Source organism: Myzus persicae, unplaced genomic scaffold, assembly GCF_001856785.1.
Source record: "Myzus persicae strain clone G006 unplaced genomic scaffold, MPER_G0061.0, whole genome shotgun sequence".
Taxonomy (NCBI): Eukaryota; Metazoa; Arthropoda; class Insecta; order Hemiptera; family Aphididae; genus Myzus; species Myzus persicae.
In genome coordinates this window covers 780,305-806,873 of record NW_019104100.1, presented here as the reverse complement: position 1 = coordinate 806,873, position 26,569 = coordinate 780,305, and the positions used below count along the sequence as shown (strand labels likewise).

Genomic DNA, 26,569 nt, shown 5'->3' with positions numbered 1-26,569 from the left:
GGGGTTGTTCCATTCGTCTTGACCTATGATCGATGATTGCGCTTCACTAAAATATGGATTCTCGAAAAGTCATCGAATGTCAGTGACTTTATTTATATTTGCATACAAATAACATATTTATCATTTTATATACTACTAATGAGGATCCATTACAGTAGCTAAAACCTATTATTGTTAATAAAATAATCCACGCAGTTAATTATTGCATTATTTTCATCATTATTGTAATTATTATCATTTAATATCTTAAACATAGCAATATAATATATTATTATTATTACATCTACATTTTATGTTGTCTTATCACTAATGTTTTAATGGTAACAATGAAGATTGACTATAATATTATGATAATATATTGATAATATTGTATATTATTAAACAAACAAAAATGTATTTTCGTTCTCATCATGATTATTCTTATCATCATAATAAATGTGATGGATAAACTTTTTTTCTGATAAATATATTAAATTAATATTATTTTAAATATATTGTAATATATATATATGTACAAATAAATCACATTAGGGAATAACTTAAGGATACAATATATTCAAATGTTTATAATAAGCAACTTTTAACACATCAATATTTTGAATAAAATTAAAAATATATGTGGACGATGAAAACAGAAAATGTGCATTTTTTGTGTTTGTGCTCGATTAATTTGTAACATATAAACTTTTGAAGTTTCAAGATTTAAATGTTATCTTTATAGAACATGAAAATAAAAATAAAATGAACGCCTCTTTCGTCACTCGATCTTCCACGGAAAAAAAAATAAACAAACAAATAATGAAAAAAAAGTTATAGTTTTAATTGCTTTATACGAGATTTATTATATTAACGTAACACAGATGTATAAGTAGATTAATATTACAACATTAAATCATATAATATTATAATAGTACAAATGAGAACATTTTGACGATGGCGTTTAAAACAACAACAACAACAACAATAACAATAACAACAATTATGCTGATAAGAAAAAATAGGTAGGTAGGTATAAATAAAATAATATTTTATCAACACATTTAAATAATAATTTAATAACACAGCAATCAATATCATAAAACCGTTGGTATAGGTACCTACATATCACATAATGGATGGGATTTATAAAGAATGTAAAAACTTAATATTGTTTTATAAACGATCTTAAAATAACTTGAGACTAAACTAAGAATAATACTAGTGCGTATATAGTTTTAAATTCCAACAGGTAAGTCGGTAGAGGTACAGTCATCGATAAGTGGCTATACAAGTCCTACATTTGTATGTTAAAAAATGTTTCTCGTGGGCTACAATGGTAGGTATAAGAGAAACCATATTTTCACAAGTAAGAGAAGACAATACTTTATCCATAAAATACGTCATAAAACTAATATCAAAAAAAGAAAAACGATATTGCACCGACCAAGTTATCTTCTTGTTATAGTGTAAATTCGGTTTCTAATAAGCAAACGTTTATAAATATGACTGCAGTGGAATTTTAGGTTTTTCCCCCGATTGAAACCCTTTTTTATACATTATTCACTATCTTGGGTACAAAACAAATTCTTTAAAAATCGAGTGTTTGACGTTCAAGCCCATTGCATTACAAACCACGTGTCCTACCAATGGGATACCAATGACCAGATTGATTTTTTTGAAAAAAACATTTGAATATAAAAAAACGGATTATTTAAACGCGTTTGCTTTCCTATAATATTATAATTACAGATATGAATACAATACGGTTTAAACTAAAATATAATATTATAACTGTTTGATAGGTATTGATGCGTATTTTAAATGATATTATTAACGTTGAACATCCACAGTTGAACATATCTGAAGGTCAATTTCACCTGGAGGACATATTTTGATGGTTTTTTCTGCAGCAAGTGCGCTTAGGTGTGTATAACTGACTAAAAAAACTAAATTTGTTCGAAATCAATACGTATTTAATGTGTATTTGAATATTTTTTATAGCAAGTGGTTAAGACGGATAGAGACACCCCAACGATATAATATCAATGTAATAACGTTATTGTTATATTATAATATCGCACTTTGCTTTTCTATTTAAATTTAATATTTTAGGCATATTATCATAACAACGTTTAATACTTGGTAGGTACTTACAGGCATTATTTTAAGTAACTCTTCGTCATCAAGTACCCCACAAAGTAAAAGGCGATGTGCCGGTGTGTTTATCACGGCATGCCGGTCCTAACCAAATAAGGGTCTGTTTGGGTGGCTGATGCTTAATGTTTTGATTTTAGTTGTCTTGGTTCACTTTATTTTCGAACCGTTTAATTGTTTTTTATACAGGAATAAATTATATACCGAATAATAGGGTTCGTATATATATATTATAAGTTTATTTTAATAGTTTTATATCATGTTTTATACGGGTGAACCAAACAGTCAACCGTAAGTCGGTTTTTCTTAGATGTGCAACATTCTCAGTTCAATCTAGAAGTCTAGGTTGAATCCCTATTATATTTTTTTTTCGAAGTGAACATAGTTAAAAGAACAATGATTTTTGATTTAATTTTTTTAGATTCGTTTTTTAATTTCATTTTCCTGATGGAATTTCGGATAACGTAATTGAGCAGTTGTTTTTTACATGATACGAAAAGCCGATCGCTTGCACTACCTATCAAAATATGTAACACCTATTTTTTTTTTTTACAATATTTTACACGTACAAACGATTGCTTATTACCTATACCTAAACTTCGATCTCTATAAAAATGTTTAATGAATAGGATAACATTATAAGATACAAGCCGATGCTCCCTCAAGTGACATATTATTGTAACCATAAAAAAGGCAATACTGTTATATATTTAATAAGACCAAAGATTCAAATGTAAAGTACCTTACATGCACGAGCATCTCGACTAAAATAGGAACTACTCATTGCAGAAACACAGTTATGATACAAAATATTATGTTAACAACTTAAAATGCGAGAAAAAATTTGGCACTTTTAATTTATACTTATATAATACATTAATAATAAAAAAAAGAGTACAGATTATTATTCATACCTTAAACTTATGGGGTCGTGTAAACATGACGTACCCGATGGATATGGATTTTGAAAAGTCGGAATACAATCGTCATGACCGAAATGGCGTGTAAATATACAGAGGAATTATTTATTCACGTACAGTGTACTATTTTAATCTGCAGATATTATTATTATAAATTCGTGTAGTGAAATATTTAACCTTTAAGATAATGTTATGTAATTATTATATTATATATTATAAATATTATATCAGTTGTAGGCTGCAGAGCACCACAAGGAGGAGGGGAGCTGTTGGATCTGGAATACATGGGCCCGTTGAAATATAAATTTGTAATTTTTAAAATTTTAACAGGAATACTTATAGTTTATGTCAAATATAATATTGTACGATTATAATATCAACGCATAGGTATTGTAATAATATATTGAGAATTTTTTTTATTTTAAGCCTTGGGTTAATCATTGATTTCGGGTACTAATAAATTATTTATAGGATACCCCTATTTCTGGTAATGGATTGTATTTTATTAAACATTTTTTATAGGGCCCTCAAAAACATTTAATACAGAGGCCCAAAATTTGATGTGGGGTGCCTGGTTTAGGTATAGTAAATGTGGTTCGCCAGTCGACCGTGGCAAAAACGACAGCAGCCTCTGTAACAATTGTATTATTATTATGAGGGGACCCGGTAATTGGCCCCAGTCGCACTACAATGTTGGGTCCAGTCAAGCATCGTCTGGCGTTGCTAGCTATCGGATGGGGGACCGCTCGGGTTTTTGACGACCATTCCATGTCCGCATAAAAACACGCGTTCCAAACGTACCAACTCTCATACATCCAATGTGTCCAAGTGGCAGAAGATAAAAAAAAATATTTTAAGACAAAGTGTTTTTTTTTTTGTGGAGGAACCGTACCGACCGATTGGGTGTAAAAATAATATCCGGCGTTCGGATGTATCGGATAAACAATAACACGATGTTAAGGCGTCATATACATCTAGTGTGATGGTTAACTGAAAAAAAGGTATTCTTGATTACATTTTTATTATTATTATAACAACAGTAATAGTTAGGGCCCGGATGTAGATACTTTAAGACCCTATGAAAATAAATTAAGACAATTCTAAAATTCTCAAAAATAGACATTACATTATAAAATTTATAGAATTTATTGCAACAAAATTGTAATGATCAGGTCTTGTCATCGCGGTTAACATCGCACAGCGCAAGTGAAAAATGATTAGGGAACTATCTCAAATTTAAATTATTGATGATAATTTTATGATATCCAATAGCAAAGTCAATCTGTTTGATTTTTAATGGCAGTACCTAAATGTGTATGAGAATAAAAGATTATTGTACAACTACGTACCTACCACTGCGCTAGTTGAGTGAAAGAGACAAACAGTTTTTCTTTTATTTACTTCCACGAGGTATTATATTTGTACAGCGTTTCATAAACTCATGATTTTTCTCTTGGTGAAAATTGTTGAAAATGAGCTGTATAGGAAATTACGAAAGCCGATCTTGAAATGTGGAAAATGGCAAAACAAAAATTTGTTACTTTGATTTGTATTTTATATTTTTGATTAGGAAGCATCGTCTATAACGTTCAAATAAAAAAGATGAAAGATTGATCAACATCCGGTCCTTGTATCTATATATAATATAAATATATATATATATATCTACAAATATTATAAATATCAATTTCGATGGCTTTGGTTTTAAACTCTTTCTTTGGAAATCCGAACGAAAAGTTGTTAACTCCTGAAATCATAAATAACTTTTGATATTAATTTAAGCAGTGAATTTTTGGTTTTCAACTGTAGGACACTTTAATATTAAACTATATTGTGAGTTAAATGATTATCATCGGGGCCGGCTAAAAATAATGGAAATAATGGACTAGGCAAAATCAAATTTTGCCACACCCAAAATAATATCATTATCACTGTTTTCAAAATGCCGTCCTGGACGTGGGCTCACGTCAACTACCCCTTGAGCCGGCCCTGGTGGCAATGAACGGTGTGAGAATCGCTGACAGGAAATGCGTGGAGTGGGGAGATCGGCTTTTTTATATATTTTTTTTTGTTTCGGTACGGTTCTGGGAAAAATGAAAATTTCGTCTAGAACCTATTGTATACCGATTATAACCAGTAAAAAAAAAAATAATGATCAAAAGAAACAATGAAAACCGTATCATTTCGATCCGGATAATGCAACGCCTATACATTATGGCCGCCGCAACAAATCACAGGTTCCGGTTTTCCTGGGTACGTTTTCCCCGCGCAGCGTCTGGCGTCCAGCGTCAACTGTCATCGGTCCTGACATAGTAGCCGTGCTGTTCCACCGTTTGGCGCTGCAGAGAAAACGTACTTTAAGGGTGACTTTCAAAAACGATTCCTGTTCTGTTTGCGGTACAGCCCTAGCGGGTAGACTGCCGGACAGCGGGACGATGGATCGGGGTATATTATTTGCATATAAATATAATGATTTATGGACGAATAATATAACGTCATAGATTATTACATAATAATAATAATAATAATATTACAACCGAATAATAATATTGTACAACACGTCGCGTGCGATTCCGTACAACAGTTGTCGCGTTCAGACGAGATACTCGACGGTGAAACGAGGCATGTCGTCGCGCGGAAGCCGGCCACCGCGGGGCGGTCAGATCTCCTCGTCGGCTTCGATGATGATCTTTTCGGACGAGTTGAGCCGCGACTGGCGCAGCGACGCCACCGACGATCTCGGGCTCGTGATTGGCGGCACGCCCGCGCCGCCGCACCCCGGCTGCTGCGCGGACGCCGTCGCGGCGGCCGCCTTGCCGTTGTGCTTGACGACCGTGGACGCGGCGACCACGGCCGTGGCCGAGGCGGACGACACGAAATCGCAGCCGCCACCGCCGCCGGTCGGCTTCCGCCGCTGGTTGTGCCGGAACGACGCGTCCGAGCTGAGCACCACGGTCCGGTAACCCTTGCAAAAGCACCAGTCCGGATAGTGGGTGGTGAGTATGCGGCGGAACGCGTCCCGGAACTCGGTGTTGAATATCGAGTAGATGATCGGGTTGAACGCCGAGTTGGAGTAGCCGAGCCACGTGAGCACCTTGAACGCGGCCTCGGGTATGCACGTCTTGCAGAACGCCGCGATGATGTTGACGCAGAAGAACGGCACCCAGCACAGCAGGAACGTGCCCATGATCACGCCCACCGTGATGGCCGCCTTGTGGTCGCTCACGTGGTACGGCGACGTGTGGTGGTGCACGGCCGTCAGCGTGGCCGACGACGCGGCCGCCGTGGTCGTCGTCGTGGTCAGCGGCCGCGTCACCGCCCGGATGCTCTGCACGTGTTTCTGCGCGTACCGGTACAGCCGGCAGTAGATGCCGATCATCACCACGCACGGTATGTAGAAGCTGATGCACGACGAGATGATGGCGTACTCGGGCGTCAGGTCCAGCGCGCACCTCATGTACTCGGTGTCGCCCGCGTGGAACACCACCGGCTTCGGCGGCCGGTGTATGCTCAGTATGCAGATGGGCACCACGGACACGAACGCGGCCAGCGCCCAGACGCCAGCGATGCCGAGCAGCGCGTTCCTCCGGTTCAAGTACGTCGTGTACCTGTAACACCGCAAACACCGGTACATAGGTCATCATTAATGTTGTCGACGTTAATGATATTACGTTACAGTATAATATAGTCCACAGAGGAACAATATACAGACGGGTCATATGCGTATCTATTCTATGAAACAGGTGAACCGTCCGAGTAATCACGTATACGTTGGTATAAAATTATCCAATACAATTTTATAGTATTTTGTGGCACATCGTTCGAATAATATTTTCCCTCGATTTATTCTCCACACAACATATTATACTGTCATACGCACTGTCATACAAACTCAATAATAATAACAACAACACTACTGACAATTTGTTTTTATTATTTAGTCACTATGCACCTCCCCGTTTTGCTTGCTTCACTTGCGCGTTAAGTTTTAGCCACCACCCGATATAATCACACAGGTGCGATTTGGGTTAAATGTATGGGGTGGCTATAGGTTTATGTCAATTATACTTATCATTGGTCCTCATTCATTAACATTTGTTCCTTATCATAGAAAACGCACAGACACATAGGTTATCTATACATAAATCTGTATTCTGAAAAAACGACGGAAAATAAAAATTTAAGTTTATTTGAACTCCCTTTTGAGGAGTCTTCAGAGTGATTGCGGTTGTTTCTTAAAAACAATTTAATTTAAAAAAAAAAATTTACAATCGAGTTTAAGTTTCTAATAATAATCATATCAGTGGAGCTTACAGATGTTATTGCTTAAGGTAGGTATAACAATACGCACTAATGAAACTCACATTTTGTATGTAAAAAATTACAGGTGGCTTCTACAGGAAATTAAGTTTAATAAGATTGAGACCCGTTGTACATAGATACATTTGATTTATCATTTGCATTTCATTCTATACAATTCAAAGCGCTAATTGTTCAGGACTTGAATATATTTGTTGTATTAATGGTATACTAAACCAGAAAATTAACGGGTGTGCTAATAATATGTAACATCATTTAACCACCCTTTGGTTATTCCCGTTAACCGTTCTAGCAACATGCGAACCTTTATAGTAAAAAAATTCAGTGAATTATCTCTCAGCCAACATAAATCAATTGTAATATTGTAATATACTAAGAACCGGGTTATGACTTTGTAGAGCTATGAAACACTAAAGGAAAAAAAACATTTAAGATAAACATAAAGAGTATCGAAAATCCTAAGAAAATCACTAAATATGATTTAATAAAATGTAAGAAACCATTTATAGACGTACTAAAATTGTTATATTTTTAAACTTAACAGAAACGGATAATATATAAATTTTAAATAATACGTATTATATAGAAATACCAGAAATAATATAAAAATGTAATGTTGACGGTGTCATGTATGATAAAAAGTTAATATTTAAGGCCCTCTACACACAATATGATCTGGTCTGGCCGACAGGATAATTTGGTCAGGTCGGACGTCGTATCAGGTCGTGTGTAGACTTGTCATCTGACTATGATCCTGTCGGGTCTTGTCAGGTGGCCGTTCCAACTACTGCACTAGTGGAATTAAAATTCATCTGATCAAGTCGTGCAGAGGTCGTGTCGTCTGTACACAACACCTGATTTGGTCAGGCTATCTGTCGGCCCGACCAGATCATATTGTGTGTAGGGGCTTTTAACTTTCAAATGCGGTCGATTTAGAGCTTATTTATGTTCTGCAAAAAAAAAAAGTCGGCAACATAGAATAACAATTTGTTCACCGTGACGGTTCTATTTTGGACGAATAGATGGCGTGGCAGATATATCGCTGCAATAATAATATTTCACTGAATAGCCGAAAAGCGTATAAAATAAAAATTTATGTCGTTATACTGTTCTTATAATATAAACCTTTTCACCACGTGTATATCGAATTAATTATACCGTTTGAACGTATACAACCCTCGTATCTATAGATATATACTTTCAAATATAATTTAAAAAAGTTAATATAATCATTTATTATATTGCTTGACAGGGAAAACATGTTTTATATCTATGATATCGGTATATATCGTATTATAAAGGTGCTAACAAATCAACTCAAAATGTTGGACAATTAATGGTAATGCACTTTAATTACGTCGATGTGGGACACACTATAGACTGAGCTCGAGTCGTGGCACGTGTTACAGGCGCAGGGCTGTCCTTAGGATTTGCGATTCTCCGGGCCAAAATAAATATTATTAAAATTATTTCGTAGGCTAATGTAATTTTCTGCGTACAAGTGTCTTTAATACAGCCACGTTTTTACTGCATTCATATTTATTCATTCAAAATTAATGAACTTTAGAAGAATAGCAGTCCATCTTAAGGCGAAAAAATAATGAAGTCTTTAGATTACGCCAAAAAAGTCATAGCAGCTGGTATGGACATATCGTCCATATCTCCGAGAAGGAAATTAAAGCTGCGAGCAGTGTATGGAAAAAAAACCTCTAGGGTTTTCTGAAAGTTTTATTGAACTTGTATTGGAAAACTGTAATAACAATAATGTTTATTGTAAAGTTCTGATTATAAAATCACATTAGAAAAAAACAAAGGGTAATCCAAATCCCTCGTATATAAATGTAGTTGCCTCCGACAAAAAATTAAAAAGTGTTTTATAAACTTTTCTAAAATAAACAATGTAAGTGGTTACGTTAATATGCAGGGTATAACAGAAATAACTGACAAAAAAAAAATCCTCAAAAAGAATATTTAAAAAAAATGATTACGTTATACAAATCAATTACTATAAAACATTTTGTAAAAATTAAGCTACTAAACTTTTTAAAATCAAAATTTTTTCAAAATATAGTTTGCAAATTGACTATTTTGAATTTTTCTAAAAAAAAATTAATAAAATTTAAAATTGTTGGTATTAATATATATATATATAATATGTAATTGCTAAGTTATCATAGTAACACATTAGTGGCCTTTATAATAATAGTAATTAAAAAATATATATTGTATATATTGTACTTTCAGTGTAAATAAAATTTATTTCGTTTCTCTTTGTCTTTCTTTTACACCCTGTATAGTTAATAAGCATAATAATTTATATACCGAATCGTTGTTATATTATTATTAATATAGAGGTATTTAGTGTATGTAATATAGAACTAATATTTATTGAAACTTCTTTGAGAAAATAACAAATTTGATTTACAGTACAATTTCCTAAAAATAATATATATAAATATATTAACAGCGTTATAACACTATTATTAAAAAATAGTACGGATATTGTCCTGTAAATTATATTTATTATTTTCTTAATGAAGTTGTAATGAACAATAATATAGTAATTATGACAAAACTATTATTGTATGTATTAATTATATTGACGTAATCTTGGAAGACTATTCAGGTTCCCCTACATTTATTTTTCTGCTCACAACGTTGGTGAGGTTAGGGATTTGGTCGTATTATTTGAGTATAATATACCATAATAGTATATAGTTCATTCATTCGCTGCAGCTGTATGTTAATGTTGTTAATTTTTAAAAAATTTCGAGTGTTCGAAATCTGCGACGAGTGTCAAACGCGAATAAGAGCTTGCAGCTCAACATTAACATACCTATTATTTTATTTTATTTTATTTTAATAGGTACACGTTACCTATACCGTAAAAGGTATTATGTTCGGTGTTTTCGCCGCAACTACCATCGATTTTGCGCCATTCGCCTCTGCTGCAAGTTCGAAAATCATTAAAAAATTTAATTAATCAAAATATATTATCCGACCATGTTGTTGTTGTTGTTGGTGCGGCGTGACCCGCGGGTGAGACTTGACACGCGTCAATTCCATCGGATGTGTGTGTGTGTGTGTGTGTCTTTTGTTTTTGCACGTGGAGCGATGTTGTGTCACTATATATGCGTGTGTGTGATATTTATGTACCTTACCAATAGTTTATTTTTATTCGGTTTTATTCTTTTCGATCAACGGTCGAGAATGCAAGGCCATACGGCCACCCTCCGGAAAACGCGATTTTAAACTCGTTAGATTACCCGTATTTTTGTATTATTCTATATTAGTACCTATATATCAAGGCCGTTCACTGCTTGTTATGCATTTTATGGTAGGTACGGCAAGAAGAAATTAGGAAGCTCATTGGGCAATGCTGTACCTAAAATATATGCACAAAACGAAATTACGACTGACGAGTGTTATTATTATAACCTAACGAAAAATTCATTCTGTAATTTAGTAGGTTAGGGCGAAAAAAGTGGTGAAAAATAAGAAGATTAAAAGCGAATTGAAATATAAATTCTAGGATGTATTATTCAAAAATAGATTAAAAAACTCCGTAGGTAATCGACGAGTTGATACAACAAAAGTGGAAGTATTAAAAACGTTCACCTTTTCTTGTTCCTATATAATGTGAGACTAATCACTAATGTATTGTTAGTTTTCAGCAGGTATTTTATTGCTTACACTTTTTCAATTTAGAAATATTCTAATTATTACAGTTAATTTGAGTCATGTTCTACCGTGCAGACCTTTGTTCATCGTGCTCGATTTCCGAACAGTGAAAACATTTCTCTACTACACGGCCATTAAAATTGGACATAATATTGTTCATTGCAGTTGTTACCACCGTATACGGTGTACTCGGTATATATCTAGGTATTTTCATAAATAATAACAAATGAATAAATTATATCATATTAAATTGTGTATATTTACTGTAGCCGTAAGATAATAAACCCGTGCCAAATAAATGCACCTATATACATGTACTCATTAATATTTCAAATTATTTTGCACTATACACAAGATCGTCGTTATCCTGCGCTACAGATTTAGACGATGTGATCTGTATCTGACAGGATCGGACAAAACCCACGAGAAAATTATCATCGGCCATCATTATAGGCATTTGCGAAAAACAGAAAAAGACGAAGGACACGTGGGATATCTGACCTATGTGATTATTCACACGCTATTCATTCGCCGTTCTGCGAAGAACATATTTTTATCTTAAAACCAAACTCATAGCCTAACCCATATTTTAAAGCACTGCACCCTCTCTCGTCGAATATATTATGTGTATTATAATATTATATAATGTGCACGAAAGCGGACAAGTTTTAGAATATTTAAAATACGCACGGGGCCAGTTTGTTCGTGGAATAATAGCTTATATAGTTGAAGGAGCTAAACCGAAGGAATGAAAACGTTTAACGAAAAAAAAAAATGAATAAAAAATCCTGCCGGCCATTATTATTACATGACATACTTTCATAAAATATTGTTATTATCATCATAATAACAGCAGCAGCAGCAGCAGCAGCAGCAGCAGCAGTAGTAGAGTTTATACGAATAAAAGCTACAAGCGATGTACATTCGAGTATCGCGTGTAATTCAGATTGTGCTTCGGTGGAATACGATTGAAGCGCATGCATTTAAAACGAGCCTTTGAAGTCTGCTCCAGTTTACCATTGCCATAGCAGCCTTAGCCATAGCTCTCTTTATATACCCTCAAACATAGTATATTATGTCGTGTACACATATATGTGCACTCAAACCTATACTGCCGGTCTATAATAACGACATAATATCATAATATTATAATAATATTGCAGGTACCCCATAAAATGCACAGAGAGTTGAACGCTGTCGGTATTATATTATAATATTATATATTACGCGCGTGTATGATATTATGCTTTTACGGAAAACGTATTGTCGGTAAATGTAATAATAATAATAATAACAACAACGTAATATAGAGGTATATTATTATACAGTGCCTATATTATACTCGACGGTCAAGTGTGCACGTCTGACGCGACTGACTATAGTGATTTTAAATTGTACGAAAAAATAATATATTTATGTTATAATATTATTTACGTCGTCATGACGTAATGAGCCGTGATGACATGATGAACACGAGGTAGGTATCGCTGGGCTGCCACTGAAATATAACACAAAAAGAATAATATATTTCACGTCATGTGTACGTATTGCAATAATAATTCCTCAACGGTCTAGAGAGATGGCGGCGACGGTTTCGAAGAAACAAAAAACGCAGTCGATTATAAACGGAAGCACAGAAATTCTTAAGCCTCGCGAGCTTATTCCGCGGGAGGGTCGCCAGCCAAATAGCGTTTGCAATTTCGAGGATTATACAAGGGCGGCCGTGTATCGCGGGGACGTCTTTAAAATGCAAATGGCGTTTACTCCAGAGACGGCCTTTGGTCCCGGGCGGTCAGACGTTTAGGTACCTACATAACCACAACAATATAATAATAACTAGTCGTAGAGGAGCATGCGGGCACATAAGTATAAGCACACGTCGTCGTATTTATAAATGTGTATTATTATATTATTTTAGTACACCGCGTCTGCTGCAGCTGTCTCCGTGATGCTGTTTTCCCGGGATCTATTCTCACGTCGCGCTAGAATTCCGTACGAAATCGCAGGTAAACTTCAGCGACGACGACCTCCAAATCGACCTTGCCGAGGTGGCTGGAGGGCGAAAAAAACTTCCGGCGGCGATAACGAGGGCGATTAAATATTTTCGCGAAGGGCGGCGGCGCGACGTCCGTTTGAACGTATTGTTGTATAATATAATAATATGATATTATAATATTATTATGCACACGGCGACCGCAAAGTAGGGGCGTCCTGTGGCTTGGGGTCGCGGTCAACGGGAAAAACTGACTCGGGCGACGAGCGGTGGCCCGGTGGGTATATGTAGTACACGCACATACATATTATTTATATATATATGTTTTTAAACTATACGACAAACAAAATTATAGCGGTCACTCGGAACAAGAGTGAACTTTTGAATTCGGTTGGCAAACCGTCGGGATTGCGTTTTCAGGTCGACCGGAATAAACAATTGTGATAAACAGTATAATGTAATAATATATAGCTCGAGGGTGATGTAATAATTATTGTTATACGCGTCGCGTCAGGGTGTACGTCGAAAATACATCGTCTCCGTGACGGATGGAATAATATTTCGTTTTACATTTTTAATATGTTTTGATGGTGCACCGTGATAATAATCTTGTTTACAAAAGTCATTACAATAATAATAATAATATAGTGTAGTGTTCGATTTCAGATTTACATAATATAATATATCATCACCGTTGCAGCAGTGTGTATTGCATTTGCATTTTGGAATAGCAATAATAAATTCAGTCATTGATTATATAATATAGGTACCTATATTATTGTTATTGGAATATAATGATGAATAAGCAATAACGAGGTTTACCTAAATCCGGTCATGTCAATCTAAGAATATGGACTGGATCGAAAAAACTGAGCAGAAGAACATAATATACATTTTTCTTACATTTTTTTTTAAACTATCATTTAATATAAAATTCATCGAATATGTCATAATAAATAAATCTATTACTTATTTAGTTTAAAAAAAAAAAAAAAACAGATACTTGCAATCTGTACGTCATAGTAAAATAAGAAAATTTGATCATAAGATCAATTTTTTGCTTTTGAAATATTTACGCGAGGAGGAAAAACTAATCTTTTGATAAAACCCAATGTGATTTTAAATTAAATATCCTATAGGTACATAAATATGATTTAAATGCATAATAAGACGTAGGCGTCATGTAATGCATAAATATACAATTTAACTTATTGATGGTACACCATTTTGCTAACTAAAAGGAGGTCGGTAAACTGATTTAGGTATAAGGTTTTGAGTTATAAGGTAAGCTACGAGTGTGACTTGCTTGTCCTGATTGGAAATATTTTTCCGAGTATAATCGAAATGATATTGAATAACAATAATAATATTGGCATTAAAAACTTGTTTTTATCATTATTTTTTCGGGAATAGACAATTTGATGACACTTGATGAAAGCATTTACACGGTGCAAGACAGCTGTTGTTCTTAAACGAATTCCACCAGAGATTAGACGTTATAGTGCGTAAACCGTGCGGTATATCGCTCCAACGAAAAAGTAAAAAAAAAAAATTTAAGGTCAAAATGGCAACCACTTTTTCCAATTTAATTTCACTATCTCTAACGCGAACACCGGGGGTTACTATGCCCGTCACGTTCGTTCATCAACTTTCCCGCGTAATTGGGTTCGAATCAATGTTACCCACCCTATGCTTCGCCCAACCGCGTATAGCCCCGATACTTGGATACCGGCAGTGAATTTTAACACGTCAATATGATTAAGCAAGTCATGAGTAAACCTGTGGCTTTCGATTATGTTACATACTGCTACCAGTCGTCAATCAAATTTAACGATCGTACAACTTTTATGTGTACACTTTTGTTCTAAAATCCGTTCGTAAAATGGTACGAATAACATTTCGCTACATTGTACCTTCACGCGTTATAGTTACATCGGTTTTGAATGCCAAAAGTCTGAAATTTCAAAACTATAATCATTAAAAATTAATCCAGGCATATTATTAAAATACGAATTTAGTTAAAATCAATAATTAAGTTGAGTTCAATCTTATTGCTGTTGAAATTAATATTATTATCGCATTTTTAAGATTTAAGGATGCAAATAATATTCTTTTTTAGAACTTAGAAAGCACAAATGACAAAATAAAATAGTTTTAGAATAAATCTGTTGTGTATCAAATAAAAACTCAAAACTACAATATTCTAACATGTAGTATAAAATTATTGATATGAGAATATTATGGTTAGTAACAAATGGGTCTGAGATTAAAGTAACATTATTTTTTTCGTTGATTTTAATTAATTGCGGACGGATTAAAATGTTGGATACCTTACTAATTATACACGATATTTTACTCGTTTTAAAATTCACTGTAAGTGTAGAAGTTACTTTATATTTTTATACTCAAGCCCATAGGCCATTCATAAAGAATAAAAACTACTTTTGAGATAATTTTTCCTTAAATTAAGCTTAGCAAGTTCTTAAAGTTCATCTTAAAGTTTATCTGACACTGCACGTTAAATTTACCGGTATATGCACGTTGTTAAAAAAGTTTTAGAATATTTCAACATATTTTTTTAGCTGGTAGTTAATATACATTTTTTCGTAGGTTTTTTCGCGCCCGGAATCTATTAATTATTTTTGTTACCTACGTCAGTTTATAAGTCATCATAAGTATATATTTTTATACACTACTATTATTATTTTTGATATCTTAGCAAAATAAAAGTCGTTTTTTTTTACAACTCATTAAGTCGTAATTGGTGAGGAGGTTACAATGTTTTAAATTAACAGTAGTTTTTACAACATTTCATTCTTGTATATTAAGTGTATTCTCGCTATAATGATAACGTCTTTATTATTAAGAAGCAAAAGCACTTGGTATTCAATTTTAATATTGTTTCTAAATAATTGCAACATTATATACATGGTTAATTAGAAAATGGACCTGTAAAAATGTCATCAGCTCGATTTTATTATAAATTACATTTTCACGGGTTCTTCGAATTTGTTGTAATGAAAAAATAAACTGTACAAATCACGCAAGTACCCCTTTTATATACTGACTGCAGTTATTATGATTTTTATTTCGTAAACCACGAAATACATTAGAAAATACGATGTTTCACTTTAAAATATTTAAACATACAATTATTCGTTTTCATTTTTCTATCTTGGGCTTAAGCATGTTTTATAAAATCAAAAAAATAAAAGATGGTATTTGTACTTGTAATTGTTTTTACCTCGCTTCTATGGTAGAATTATTATCTTGTATTCAGCAATACATAATAAAGTAGTATAGTATATCGTATTATAAATATTTAAAAAATATAATAATAATATTTATTGCAACAAACAAAATATATGTTACGTAAAAATGAAACGTAAAATAAAACAGTCGTCGCTATAGCTCATCCAATAAGCAAATGTCATTGTCGTTTTAACTTCCGAGACAATAATATCGTAAGCCCTTTACACCCCAGTCGTACCCAACTAGATATACAAAGATTTCGGGAAATCAAAACCTAATACATATAGATTCGCAGTAAAATGGAAACAGTTGAAGATATTTAGATAGCTATGCCACGTACTGGGGTGTATCCTATTTGGCGCGAACCAATTTGTATGGGATTTATACGCGCACCTGGATTTACGATATCGATGAAGCACCGTTGCAGGTTTTACAATAGTATTATATTATGGGTATCTACGTTTAGTGGTGTACGATTATCAAGATAAATAGCAGTCTAAATTAAGTAGGTATGTATATCAAGTGATTTTCAAGGGGAGGGAGGAGTACAATAACGTAAGTGAATCAACGTATTCTTAAAAAAAAACCCGTTTGGCAGTCACAATAGTGATGAAATAATCAATAACTGACATTATTATTCATAATGTGTAACCATTTTCTAATATTTTTTGAATTGTAAAAAAGTAATATTATCGTAATCTGTATAAATCTATATAAAAGAAGATGTCCTAACTAACTAAAACATGCTCTTGACAGGCAACACTATGAAAGGTCGAGACTTGAAATTTACATTGTACCTTCGTACAACATGTAAGAGTGCATTAAGAAAGGATTTTCCGAAAGCTAATTAATTTACAGCTAATTATATATACATCTGTATGACAGAATATATAGGTGGATAGGTAATGACTGACAACTAATTATTATATTAGGTACCTGTGTACAATCATTTTTGCTGCAGGGAAGGTCAAAACTTGAAATGTATTATTGGTTTTTATCACATTATAAAAAATAAATATACATAAATACGGTCATTGGTCAAATCCTGATATTTAAGTCACACCACTTGCCTCAGTGGGTCTTTGATGTGAATGTATCTGTCGAGTGATATGGCGCATAGGTTGAGAATGGATGCGGTGGAGCACATCACGTCTATAGCAGTCCAAATGTCACAGAACTTGGCGCCGAACATCCAGTAGCCCTGCAGGTCGTTTACCAGTGCGAAAGTCATGACCAACGCTCCGACAAATAGGTCGGCGATCGCCAGCGAGGCCAGGAACAGGTTGCCGATCCTTCGCAATCCCCTGTCGGTGTAGATGGCCATGCACACCAGCACGTTGCCGGCGATCGACAAGAATATAACGACGATTAGAAACGATCCTGGAAAACATGAATAAGCAGTATAATGTACGACTGTTGTTATGCCAAACATTTCAAAACAATTAACCATTGAAAACGAAAGCCATTAAAATGTAAAATAATAACATATTTTGACGTTTATTTGAATTGTTTCTGGTTTCTTGTCGGGTTGAATCAATAAAATTCAAAATTTATGAATTTTGTCTTAAAAGTGCAGTCAGTAAGTCCTATGATTTTTATCAACGTAATACTATGCAAGGACAATAAATAGTGATATTGGATTCCGAGTAGAGCGATGAATATGTATTAGTTTTACAATATGCTTTTTTTTTTAAATTTATTATTTTGTTTTGTCTTAGAAGACGCCTTTCTGGGAGGTTTCTGGTAGTAAATTGTATCTATTTTGTACTATGGGGTGAATTAGAATTTTTCCAGTATTCTTTAAAATAATCTTAAGCAACAATTTTTGGCAAATCAAAAAAAATTACGAAAAAACAGATTTTTGCCCAAAACCAGTCACGAATAAAATCGGTCTGGATTTAGCGAGAATGGACTTTTAAGTATTTGAAATATGTTTAAATATGCGCTTAAAGGACGTTAAAATTACACATAAAACTATAAAAGTCTATCCCCTTATACTCACTAGTCACTACTACGAGTTATACGAAATTATAATATTTCGTGATTTCCGTTAGTACTGTAATGTATAGTATTAAGTAGCAACATTAGTCTAACAAAAATAAATTGTCTACCCCCGCGAGGTTAGGTTCCACGTACTTCGGCGACTGGATTATACCGCGATGATATATGTCATTTTTAATCACGTCGATTTGTACGAACAAATAGGTATTTATTGAAAACTCGTCTGCAGCGAAACATGAACCATGCATTGTTGACTGTGTGACATATTTCATAACATATATCGTATACGCCATTATTACGATCGTACTGTATAGATTGGTGTGGCCTTATACCGTTCAAGCCGACGTGATTTGTTCTGCGTTCGACTTACCAATGCAGAACAGCGGCAGCGCTGTCAGAGCAACCTCTCCGCTGTCCTCGTACTCGTCATTTTCCGGTGTCCCGTTGTTTGTCGAATTTGATTTTGAATTGGTATCCTAAAAGCAAAGGAAACATAAAACATCAGTGCCAATACGTTTTCACGCACAATACGTTCGTCGCCGCCGATGGCGGGTACATCTAATGCCGACGAGTATAATATATTTTATCGAAATAAGCGCGCAGACAGTTTCTATTTTCGTAAGCCATTGTGCGAATATGTATAGTATAATAGGCGTACCGAAGAAAATTCGTAAAATTGGATAAACCAGCTCTATCCACCCGAAACGTTATTAGTTCTGTTACCGTTTAAATTTGTATAACACAATTTACGAACGGTACTATGATGCACAGTGTTAGACGACAGTCAAGTTTCGTTTCGCACACCTCCGCTCATGTATTTTTTGGTAAACAATATTAAGACCGTATAAAATATCGCTGAATTCGATGAAATGTATGGTTTTCAGGATGTGTGGGTAGGTGGGGGTGGGGGGGGGGTGCAATTTAGAACAACGATTTTCCATCAGTCATTCATAACAATAATGTGTGTATAATACATTATGATATTTTATGGATATTGCTCACAAATCATATATTCTAAACGAACAGGAACAATGACAGATTTTTAAGATCCCTCGTAATCTAAAAGTTACATCATGTCCATAAAATACTAAAATCTATAATTTATATGCACATAAAATGTCAAGTTAAGTTGTTATTTTATTTCGATTTTGAACAATTACCAAAAAGAAATAAATGACAAAATTCAGTAACTCGCAAAATTGTAAATTCTGATGAAATGCAGCGATACATTTCATGTTTTATTTTTAGACGAAGAAAAAAAACTACTAATTTTTATTTGAATTTTCTTCATATTAATATATGCTAGGAACTTAATTTATCTATTTTAAATGTCGCAAAAAATAAAAACCGATAGGTACAAAAAGGTTTTCTTAAGTTTATAAATTGAAATACTTGTATAATGAGTTTTACACCCACAAATGCCTTCAATGATAGGTATATTAAACTTCTTTTGCATTTTAATGTGATCCATTGACGGACGAAACGTTGATTGAGTATTAGTAATAGAAAAAATATTGTGATGAGTGATGAGGGTGGGAGAGTAGAAGGGCAAAAATAAAAACACTAAGCATGCTCAACCCAATTATACTCCTTTAATAATGTATTTATGAAATACTTTGATTTTGGAACTTTGAAGTATGTACAATATAAGCAACATATTTTTAATACCAACAACTCAAACGCCACCGCCCATTTGCAGCATTTGGATCACATAGTTAAGTCTGGCCGATACGGTATAGACGTAACCTTATTTGAACCCCAATCATGTGTAAATGTATGTATCATAATAGAGCAATATAGTTCAAACGTTATAATATAAAACCTCTGGAATTATTATTCACAAACGACAGAGGTCTGCCAAACTCATGGCACTCCGTCACACGCAGTGTTAAGACTCTAAGAGGTAGTTGTGGAAAAATAGACAAACATTTAGCGTGGATGAAAAACTAAAAAAATAAAAAAATAAAACCATGGAATTATTAAACAACGAAATGGAAAAAAATTATTTAAAAGGATAGACTTACGAAACGGATAACAAATGTTAACCTTGGCATTATTTTAAATACAAAAAACGACTAGTCACGCGAAATTGGAGTACCTAAGAATAGCGAAAGCGAAGTGAGTGTTCTTTACACTATATAAATATCTTAAGTTATTAAGTCAAAAATACTTTCGAAGACAATCAAGTCTAGATTATACATAACAATAATAAGTCCCACACTATTACCTACCACTGGTAAGCATTGACGACTACTAGTATGACAGAACAACAATTTTAGTTAGTGCCTTTAAAAATATAAAAATACAATATTTAGCTAAAGATATGTGAACCCAAATCATACAGCAACACTGGCATGAGGAGGAGAAAGTTTAATAAAGAGCTATAAAAGAAATCGGGGGTGCACCCTGTCAAACATGTTATAAAAGGTTAAAGGATACAATAGCTCGTTCATGGCTAAATTATACCATATCACAATTAAGCCATCAATGAACTGGAAACCAACAGGGAAGAGACACCGAGGTGGCCCAGAAAAGGTGGTATAATATGGTTTAGAATGACTTGGAAATTTTAGGTGTAAACCACTTGAGAAAAATAATTTAAGATTACGAGAAGTGGTGGATGATAGCGACATGTTGTAAAATCTCTGGTTGAATATTATAAGCCAGAAGGAGAAGTAATCAATATTCATTTTTTAACATTGTTCGATGTAGTAATATTATGTAATAGACTAAATAAAATGACCTTATGTCGTTTATATAAATCTACCATTAAGTCCAAGTTTTAATAACTACGTACAGGTTAATAACTTAGAAATTACTCTTATGGATTCCGATTTAAATACACCTCTATCGAACCCTGTATAATATTATACGCTGTTTCGTTTACCTATAATTGTGTCAGTACATTATAGTATTATTGTTAGATGTTTACATTGTAATATAATGTTCTCTAAATCACACACGTTCAGTCCAGTTGCAATTCGGTCGGACGAAAATGTTTTTTTCTCGTTTATCGCAGTTGGACGAGACCGATGCGCGACGGGACTAAACTTGTTAAATAATATGATATAACGAGGGTGGTATACGCGTGACATGTTGCCTCGCTTGTGACGAAGGTGTAGGGTGATTTCGAGCCCTAAAAAAAAATATTATATGTACTCATATACGATATATGATTATGCTATATTATTATATATATGGCAAAATGAAAAGTTTTTTAGGTCTACTACGAAACACGCGTTTATTTTTTCCCGTCGTCCTTTGCGGATTTTAGCACCACGGATAAAAACACAATATAATATATATAATGCATCGCTCGCATTTATTTTGTGAGAGCTATTTTTACTACTATTATTTTTTCACTTGCCTAGGTAGATAACATTAAAACGAGCCCGGGAAAGCGGAATGATGACGAACCATTCCCGTCGCCGTTTTTGATGTGCAAAATATAAACTAAACTCGTAGTACGCCTCATTATATTATAAACCTACCTATTTTTACCTACCACCTGTATCCATGGACTAGGATTACCGATCGAACAAGTGTCATGTGTACCTCACTATACATCGTTATTATTTACTTGCCGTGTTTTTCTATCTATGAAGGGTATAGGTATAATAATATTTATATATATAGTGAGGGAAAGAGAGTGGGTGAGAGGAGAGATAGAGAGAGAGAGAGAGACAGACAGAGACAGACAAAGAGAGAGACAGATAGAGACAGACAGAGAGAGAGAGATGGAGAGAACGTGATCATATTTACACATGGTAGGTACCATCAACGTTTCCGGGTAAAAAAACTTTCGTGACAATATATTATACACACACACACATATTTATATATATATATACATGGTGTGGGTCGCCATGTTGTGTGTTTTCCCTAGCAGGGTAGACTGATCTACAGATGACCAGAAAAAAAATGAAGAGTTTTCAGTGCAAAAAAAATAGTTCACCAATCGGTCGCTGTGCGGGCATGATGTGTTTGTATACTGATGGTACGACGTGACTTTTTGATCCGAACCAATAGGTACACATTACATGCACGTCATAAACCTTTAACTAAACACGGCGACTCGTACTGAGCTTTTTTATGTCTATTTTTCAGTCTTACGACCGACCACGCGCCGTGTTTTTGTTGCTCGCTAATAAAACGTCCAAATCGAGTTAATGTTTTATAGCGTATATACAATAGAAATTAGATTTTACAACTATAAGTAATGCAATTAAGCCTGCCCTTTGATTTTAAAACTCGGAATTACTAGCCGAATTATACTCCGCAGTAGCCTCGGTCGTTTCCGATGCCATTTAATTACGTGTAATCAGTTTATATCAAATGCGGTTTATGTATTAGGTGTATACTTTATTTGAGCTGGGTTTTGCGTAATATATAATGGTATTACTGTAGAATAAACGATATCAATTATATCACAATGCACCATATATTGTTTTGAACTTTTAGTTTGACTTGTTAAATCACCATAATAATATGTAGCATATTCCCCACATATATTATGTGTATTTAAGAAAACTACGCGTTCGGTAGTAATATAAAATTTATTCAAATACCTATTAATCGGAGTGCAATTAAATCACTTGTAATCCCGTCGCATACAACCCTCAAAGTTGCTGTCGTATAAGTTTATGTTTCGTGTCGTTTTATACTTAAGTAGGTATTATCTATATATATTATATAGGACTAAATCATTACACATAACTCAAGAGCCAAGTGTTTTTATAGCTCTATGCCTGTGGTATACATATAAAGTATCAATTACACAGCAGGAAATATCTTGTATACTAAACGAATTCTTCCGACCTACTGTTATACACATTAAAGTGTTTAAAGAAAACCATGGATGAATCGCCCCTTCCCTCCCCCGATGGGAGATGGGCCTTAGTTTATATTTATTCGCGTATTTATAGTTCAAAAAAGTCAAGTTGATTGATGTGACACATCATCGACGAGTACCCTCCGTGACTCCGTATCGATGGACGCCCCTCGCCCCTTTTCCAGGCGAACCTTTGCCGATCTGAAATCTTCAGATGCGCTGCAGATTGTACATATATAGTTAACATCATAACCGCACCTTTTTTGACCCATGCCATGGTTGCAAAAAATTAGTGATCACGACCGGTTAACTGTAAGATCTCATCTACGTATTATTTATATAACTATAGTTCACTTATCGTTTTCACGAAGTTAGCAAGAAGTTTTTTAATAGTTCTAGAAGTTCTCACGAGTATATAGCAGTTAATGTGGTATGTAATATTCTGACAATGCGTAGTAATGTTTAGGAACTAACTTGGTGTGTTCTCATAATATGAGCGTTCATTCGTGAATTTACAGCGTACTATAGTTTAACAGTTGAATCAGAATCTTAACACACGCCGTTGCACATCAACAATTTTGGCGCTTATTATTTCGTATAATGTGACCAATGAACACAATCAGTTTTGTCACCGTGCAGGATGAACTGCTTATAGTCTTTGGCAGTTACAATAAACTACAATGAGGTATTCTGATGTGTTGTTATGAATGGATCTAGGCGATTTATCAAACACTCGCGCCACATTTATTGTCACTTGATAGTCGTTTAATTTTTTTTTTTCGTTAGCCCATACGAGTAATTATAATAATTACCTATACACGCGTTTAAGACCAGACAAATTGGGTAGGTACGTTTGTGTGAAAAGCAATTTCTCAAAAGTACCTATGCGATAGGTATGGTGTATAGGGTACCAAATAGATACGTGGAAACGTCCAAAAGATTTTTCGCGTTTATTCGTGTTAGTACATACGAGTAATTATAATAATTACCTATACACACAAAGTCATACCAGTCAAATTGGGTGGGTACGTTTATGTGTAAAGCAATTTCTCAAAAGTACCTATGCCATAGGTATGATGCATATGGTACCAAATAGATACGTGGAAATGTCCAAAAGATTTTTCACGTTTATTCGTAATTACGTGCGCACCTCAAAAGGTCTGCAATCCACCTACGCTAGATTGTCTCCCTGTAAATATACTGCTCTTATAATCACACAAGAGTGTCTCACCGGAATGCTGTTCGGGATGGCTATAATACAATCGAGCGAGTCCCGAATGATTCGATGACTGATCAACGAAGAGCCTAAATAATGATAGGCTGAGGCACGAAGTGTTCATTTTGATGTAACATTTTGTGCACTAAGAAAGAATTATTTAAGATGATCGATGCAATTTTTTTAAGTTTTTAACACCATTAAATAACGAATAATTGGACAACGTTTAAGTCATATAATGTAGAGTTGGCATTTGTAACGAGCATCAAATTCTTGGCACTGGCAGGACAGCTAGTATGTACCTATATTGTACCTATTGTACCTATAATGTACTATTATAGCATGGAGCACCGTCGACGGGTAGTAATAATGTAAACCGATGTGAGAACAAACATTGAATTATTTTAATACACATTATTTGTAATACATAACTAACAAAAATAATAACTATTGGAAACATTTAAAACGTAACAATTACAACAGTACAATGTGCTGACAAAGGTAATATTGTCGCTGTCATATTGTTCGTATAATTTAAATATCTTACATTACAACAACAAAAAATGATTTTAAATATTATCTGCATTTATACCTCTCAAAATAATACATACAGCACACATACATTTTCGCGACTGTATGTTATACTGCAGCGGTGTCACTTCGTAGTTGGTAGACAACATTCATATAAATGCAGTTAAATGTACGTGAATATATTATGTGGGTAAACTTACTTCAAATGTGATTACTACTATCGCGGTGTATATTATATTATGCTTGATAAATTAATTATGTTTTATCGCAAACTATTAATTAATGTTTTAACACGATAAAATCATTTAGCACAAAACGCAGTTATTAGGATTAGTTTATAAATTATGGATTTTCTTCTTATATACATTATAATGAGCAGCCCAACGCATAATGAAAATGCTGAAATATACCCGTTATATTTATGCAAACAGTTTAACCATGGGGATCCGGTATCTTAAAATATTTAATGGACCAGCGGACCACGGTTGTTGTTGGAAGCATACACGTTGTATGCATTAATTGAATTATTGATTAAATTAGTGTTATTCAAACGAAAACTTTTTAACAAAAAAAAGTATGTTACATAATTATTGTAGTCGATCGTGATATCGTAATACATATATTATGTATTATCATCGTACGTTGTACACTGGCGTATAGGTATTTCGCTCGAAAAGTCGCCGCCGTATAAGTTGCAACCGCTATCAACGCGCAACGGGACATCGTTAATGTATATTTCGCATCATAAATGGTTTTTTTGGGAAGCTGATCACGATTTTAATTAAAACCCTTTTCCCAGATTCGTCGAAAAAATAATTGCACGATACGGCACGCAACGCGATCGACTATTAGGTCAGGCACCGTTCAGCTGTATTATATTCGCAGCTATGAATTGAACAATGTCGGACTCTTCTTCAATATTGTACCTATATAATAGGCGTTTTCAGAGGTTCACAAAATAATGATGATTGTGACGACCACGACAAAATTCATATGTTTTATCGCCGACTGTTTTAGTTAGACTGGTGTATACACAGGTAGTACTTCGCACAAAAATATTTTTGTGCCATAACCGAAAAACTAAAACTAAATGCATAACATTGCACCGGAGAAATGATCCATTTGACTTTACAACGGGGTGTGGGGCACTGGGGTGGACGGCACAATAGTAGACAAACGGTATTCGTAGGCCATATTCTTCTTAGATTTTCGAAACCGTTTAAAAATTACCTTTTTCGTTTACTGGATTATGGCGGGGTTTTTAGATTGCAGACATTTAAACTTGTAATAACATTTTTTTCATTGATAAAATAAGAAAAATATGTATTTATTACAGCATTGAAAGTATTTAGTTAGTTATATTGAATAATTCTATGATTTTGTAAGCTATAGAACGATTTACATAATAATGGTTTGTGATAACACATTTTAGGGTCTACCGAACGATTGAGGACATATACATTTTTGGTAAAACGATTATAAATAGGTACTTAAAATTCACAAAGAATTAAGAGCTCATCGCTGACCCAAATATCTAATGCGACTGATAACGAATTTACGTGCAACGTTGCTTTATCATTTAATTGGTCTATTAAACGATGCAGCTCGTTGGATTTTTTTGAATTGAAAATTTAGAGGAACAAAAGGTAACTATAATAATATTGTTAAAATAAGTTATTATAAATGTATAT

General features: G+C 34.0%; 1 protein-coding gene across 1 annotated transcript in view; it reads right to left on the bottom strand.

Annotated features, from left to right (window-relative positions):
* Positions 1–825: 825 nt before the first annotated feature.
* Positions 826–26,569, bottom strand: part of LOC111038737 (dopamine receptor 1-like) — a 218,378-nt gene continuing 192,634 nt past the window's right edge. Inside the window, exons 2-4 of the mRNA XM_022321964.1 lie at positions 18,671–18,776; positions 17,370–17,679; positions 826–6,661 (exon numbers count right to left, since the gene is read on the bottom strand). Of these exons, the coding sequence (XP_022177656.1) occupies positions 5,713–6,661; positions 17,370–17,679; positions 18,671–18,776 (1,365 nt within the window). The 3' untranslated portion in view covers positions 826–5,712. The remainder of the gene's footprint in view (positions 6,662–17,369; positions 17,680–18,670; positions 18,777–26,569) is intronic.